The sequence below is a fragment of the Phanerochaete carnosa genome (genome assembly GCF_000300595.1).
Source record: "Phanerochaete carnosa HHB-10118-sp unplaced genomic scaffold PHACAscaffold_13, whole genome shotgun sequence".
Lineage (NCBI taxonomy): Eukaryota > Fungi > Basidiomycota > Agaricomycetes > Polyporales > Phanerochaetaceae > Phanerochaete > Phanerochaete carnosa.
The window spans coordinates 1,367,908-1,373,327 of record NW_006767640.1 but is presented as its reverse complement, the minus strand read 5'-3'; the positions used below and the strand labels follow the sequence as shown (position 1 = coordinate 1,373,327).

General features: G+C 55.0%; 1 protein-coding gene across 1 annotated transcript; it reads left to right on the top strand.

Annotated features, from left to right (window-relative positions):
• Window positions 1-2,454: 2,454 nt before the first annotated feature.
• Window positions 2,455-3,167, top strand: PHACADRAFT_106311 (uncharacterized protein; the record flags this gene model as incomplete). The annotated part of the gene is made up of 3 exons (XM_007401866.1): window positions 2,455-2,781; window positions 2,835-2,935; window positions 2,993-3,167. Coding segments are annotated over 3 exons (603 nt in total), but the record flags the coding sequence as incomplete, so codon positions are not given.
• Window positions 3,168-5,420: the final 2,253 nt, after the last annotated feature.

Genomic DNA, 5,420 nt, shown 5'->3' with positions numbered 1-5,420 from the left:
AGGTTCCGCCCGGAGCCTTCCGGGCGTACCAGAATGGCTGGGGACGAGACTAGTTATGCTTCCTCTTAGTCTCAGCTTCCTAAGGTACATTTTATTGGTCTGACCAGATTAGGAAGTAGATAACCTATATAAGAACATGTAGTATTATTTTTGGAATTTATCCTTGATTACTCGTGAATCCCCCGCCTGCGCGAAGTCTTTCACAACAATCCTCGAAAATATTGGTGATGCTATCCGCAGCGAACGCTAGCTAAGGTCGAGCCGACCCAGCAAACTACACATCACGGTACGCTAGTCGTCACAAATCTCCCAAGGCTCGGGTGCAAAGTAGCGTCGCGATATCATCCGCGAGAACGCGATGATATCTGCTCTCAGCTCCTCAACGAGGGTACTCCCGCTCAAATCGCAGCAGCGAGCGACAACGCCGAGGAGGAGGTAGCAAAGCTGGATCATAATGTGTCGGCTAGTGCCAGACACGGAGCGTGTGCCGTGGTCGGTATGCACAACGGGTTTGTCCTCGTCGTACAGGCCTTCGGCGGCTACCAAGAGGCCGTGTTCCACGAGACTCATCCGTACGCGGCTGCTCCATGACGCAAGACGTAGTGCGCAGTACAGGAAGGGCGACGCCGGGTGCTGCTCATTAGAGCATCTGCGTGATTGGAGAGTAGGAGTGCTGAGGCTAGACTCGAGGTACGGTGCGGCTGAGAGGAGAGCTCCGATATCGCGTGCTGGGAGTATGTAGTACGTGTCTGGTTTCATGCGCCCGAGGAGGCGGGCCAAGAATGCGGAAAATGCGGAACCGGGGCATCTGTCGAGGTAGATCGCGATGGCATGCAAGGTCAAATCCGAATCTTGGGGTTGAAGTACCCCGCTGAAGAGTTGCGGGTGACGGTCGCTGTACGTGGCTTCAATGTAGGTGAACAGGAGATCAATGTTGCGTGACTCGGAGATGGGGTGGTTATTGCCAGCGCTGAATAGGAGAGTGAATGTCCTGCGGTCATAAACTGTGGGCAAAGCCAGCATATGCAGACTGTCGAGTGAAAGATGCCGGCCCGAGACAGCGAATACCAGAGCCTTCCAAAAGCCATCACGCCATGAAGCTGTCCTGTAACCTTCTTCAGCAGCGAACACGGATTGTAGCCAGATATCTTACCAAGATGCTTTCTCTTCGGGAGTTAAATCGTCAAAAAATTGCTGGGCGTCCTCTTGTGGCAATGCAACAAGGACATGCACAAGGACTTCGGCGTATACACCCAGATGTAAAAGTATAAGGCTGACGGCTCGCTTGTGAACGCTCAACCTATATCGCTCAATTCTAGAGGAGCACGAGGTTAGCATCCATGGAAACTTTTGAAAAACGCCTACACCTACTTCGATAACTCGATGAGGGGACGAAGAATGCTCTTGAGGATGGCGATGTCAGTCGCCAAGGGCCTCCTCTGGATGCACGAGAGGGTATTCTCAACTTCCGCAGGACATATCTTCCGGAACTCCTCGCGCGACAACTCAGAGTGTGACTGGATGTCGCTCTCATTGCCCTCAAAGCGCACGGTGTCGGAGCTGGCCGTTCGCAGCGAATAGAGGGTGGATGGTGGTGAATCGCGTCCAGTCGCCGCTTTGAATTCTCCAGAGGGGTTGACCATGGCAATGCAAAGTTAAGGGGAGACTAACTTACATCAGACAACGCAGATTGGCGTCATCGAATCGGATGATGCCCGTTGCCGCCCCTCGTCGACATATGTAACTTCGTCATATTCACTTTGATGTCCCGAGTCACACGGTTGGGAAAACTTGGAATCACGTGAGTCGTATTTATTCCTGTTTGGCATGACTTCGTGGCGCATGCAGCGCGGCTGCAGGCTTGACCTGGTTATGCCGACATGAGCTGGAGGCGAGGCAGGGCAACGAGGCCATATTTCGTTTTAACCCGCATGAGGCTCATGCAGTTATGTTCTGACCACTCTGAGTTTAGCGATGTCTGCGAACAGTTCGCCCCTGCACTCTGTCGCTGATGGCAGCCTCGAGGATGCACCCACTGAATCCCTTTTTGGCGAACAATTTGCTGACACGATTTTCTGCGCCTTTACGAGGCGACTTAAATCTGGCAGAGTCGACAAGCCACGGGCTATCCAAGCAAACAGCCGCGTCCTGAAGTCATCTTCGACGTACTTTCGCGGCCATAGGTAGCCCAGGAGCGCCGACCTCGACGCCTTCTAATATACTTGCAGTTTTATCAGGGACATCCTGCGGAACGCTTGCCACCTACTTCTCTTCAAGTGGACCCTTTAGTTCCGCAGATAGCTACGAGAACGAATCGGACAGCGACCTCGAGGACGATGAGAACATCCGGCCATTAAGCAACTCGTCGGTCACCACGAATGAAATATTGCTGAATGACGAAACAGAAGTGAAGCTGGTGAGCCTCTCCTGCGCTTGTTGTAGCGGACGTAGGTGATGCAGCCTGGTAGTCCGATAATTCAGCTGGCGACTCCAACAGTGGAACCACAACCACCAAACTCGCTGCGAACGCTCGAGTTGTCCCCATGGAGTCTGTTGCAGCCGATACGTGAGTATTCTAGTATCAGTGTCTTTACCACGCAGCCCTTCAGCTCCTATAGGTTGGAAGCTGCAATCTTCTACATTTACACCGGTAATGTCTGCTTTCTACCTTTGCGCTCACGGGGCGCTATGAACCGTGAAGGGGCGAAAGCGAGGCACGTCATAGATCACCCAAAGGTGCCGACCTGCTCATGCAAGTCTATATATCGTTTTGCGGACGAGGTGCGTCGCCCACAAGTTGTTCGACCACGATATAATGAGATTGAACTCCCTAGATCGGCCTCAACGAGCTCAAACAGCGAGCAGAGGAAGAGCTTTTCTCGCAGCTGGACGCGGATAATACCCTCGACGAGCTCTTCTCTCAATTTTCGGCGAGGTACGCCTTCGCACTAGCCCGGGCTTGTTGACGCCGCTCAATCTCACGCTTGAATAGATACCCAAAAATCCTGCGCCTCCAGATTTCGCGGCTCGTCCAGGACTATTGGACACCGTCCGCTAAGGCTGCTCTCGAACCAAAAATTCAGAGCGTCGTTCGAGGCGAGATGCCACACGCAGCCCCCGTCCTCATGATGCTCTTGCAAGAGATCCCAGTCATACCGCTGGTAGCGAGTCTCATCTTCATTTCCCCAGTAGCGAGTCCCATCTCTCCGGTAACAAGTCCCATCTCCCCGGTGGCGAATCCCGTCTCCATTTCCCCTGTGGCGAGTCCCATCTCCCCAGTGGCAAGTCTCATCTCCATCTCCCCAGTGGCGAGTCCCGTCTCCATCTCCCCTGTGGCGAGTCCCATCTCCCCAGTGGCGAGTCTCATCTCCATCTCCCCTGCAGCGAGTCCCACCTCCGAGTCCATCTCCCCAGTAACAAGTCCCATCTCACCGGTGTTACCTATGGCTGCTTCGGCACAGTCGTCTGCCTCTTGCGCCTCGTCATCGTCTCCCCCAACATCTGCCATCCATGCGAAGGACGCTGAGACGCCGCATGATGGCGGCACATCGCTATCTGCAGGACGTCGCCCAGGCGCTACCGCTGAAATTGGGCCTGCTGTGACACCCGAGCCGGCGTACGTCTCAATATCTGCCATCCATGCGGAAGATGCTGAGGCGTCGCACGATGACGGCGCATCGCTACCTGCAGGAATTTGCCCGGACGCCAACACTGAAGTTGGGCCTGCTATGGCGCCCGAGCTGGCCTACGTTTCGGCCCAGGTTGTCACGAACCGTTCCTTGACCCCCGCCTGTCTGAGCCCAGCTCCGCCCTGTGAACCGCCAGCGACACCTTCACACACAGCTGCCAGCTCCACAGGCCCCTCAAAAACGGTGGCGCCCGATGTGCCTCTGCACCTGAAGTTAATGTTCAGTCCATCAGAATTGTCCAGGAAGACCGGCATAAATCTTAATATGGGGGAGCCCGGTGAGTTGAACAAGATTCTCGACGAGATGTTCACTAGGAGACTGACTCTGCTTCAGCCCCAGAGCGATGGCCGGGGCCTCCACCATGGTCCGAGCTGGAAGCTCGGATGAAGAGAATCAAGTACGAGGCAACACTAGGAAGGGCAAACCACCCTGACAGTGCAAAGTGACGGTGAAAAGCGGAAGCGTCTGATAGCGAGGTCCAGCGTAACGCTCCGCACGAACAGAAAGGCGTGCAGTTCTGCACCCATAGCATTGCTATCAGTACGCTCTCACTTATGTCCCTCACTCCTATGTCATGTCTCAAGTTCATGTGAGATATCGTCGTTTCGTCCGCTTGCCAGTCTCACGCTGGCGTGCCATAGCGAACGTACTATTCTTGGGAGGTTCTCGACAGACTGAGGATCCTCCCTCAATTATGCAGAGACGCTATCACCGCATACCGGAGTGAATGATTGTTCTCAGGTGTTCGGATTGGCGGCATCAAAGTCCTGCTGAATGGCTGGCAGCGTTGGAAGAGCCTCTTGTTGAGATCGAGATCCAACCCGCTCGAGGCGCTGTGACGGTACCGGGGACCAAAAACCGCTCCATCTACTTTCCGGTGCCGGAGCTAGTACATTTTTGCCAGGGAGAGTGCATACAACCGTCGTTCGCGCCACAAGGAGAGTACGTACTGGTGGAGGTAGAGCGAAGCCCAGAAGCCAAGCGGCAGAAAACGTTGGGCGCTTGTACCCAAATAAATATTGGTCTCACCTTGCTCGCTGGCCCTCGTCGCCTTTGCTCCAGCTGCGCGGTGCAATCTGTAACATCCACTAACCCGACAAACCGCGTGAACTTATCGCTCGACGGTTCCCTTCCGCCTCGTCCTCGGAGCTCAAGCACATCTTCTGCGTCTGGAACAAACACTCTCGACCATCGCTCAATTCTCTGCGTTCGTCCCAGCCCCTTTCGCTGCATTTAGTGCCCCTCTCTTCCGTCTAGTGCGTTTACGCGGAGCCGTTCAAACAACCTCGGAAGCAGAGACGACAGAGGGGAGAGGCTACAGCTTCATCATCTCAACACTCAGCGGTGCGCCGCCGTACCTTGCACGTTCCTCTGCACTGGCCCCTGTAATATGCAGCTGCTCCTCGCACGTTTACACGTCCAACAGAGGCTCGGCGGTTGGCGTCACCGGTGCTCCACCGCCCTTGGAGATAGTTGGCGCATCGGCGGGATGACGAGGAGGCACATACGGTGCGAATGTCGTGTTGCTTGGATCGGTGCGAAGATGTGCTGTGCGAAGTATTCGGCGTTCGCGCCGTCCCGGCCGAGCAGCGCGGGGCAATAGCACTGATCTCGAGGCAAAGCAAGCATCGCATGGTATGTGGCAGTCTAGACGAGCATCGGTGTCGTTAGTGCAGTGCAACGGTGTCTTCCCCTTTGGTACGCCTGTCGTCTAGTTCTCTAGCAGCTCTA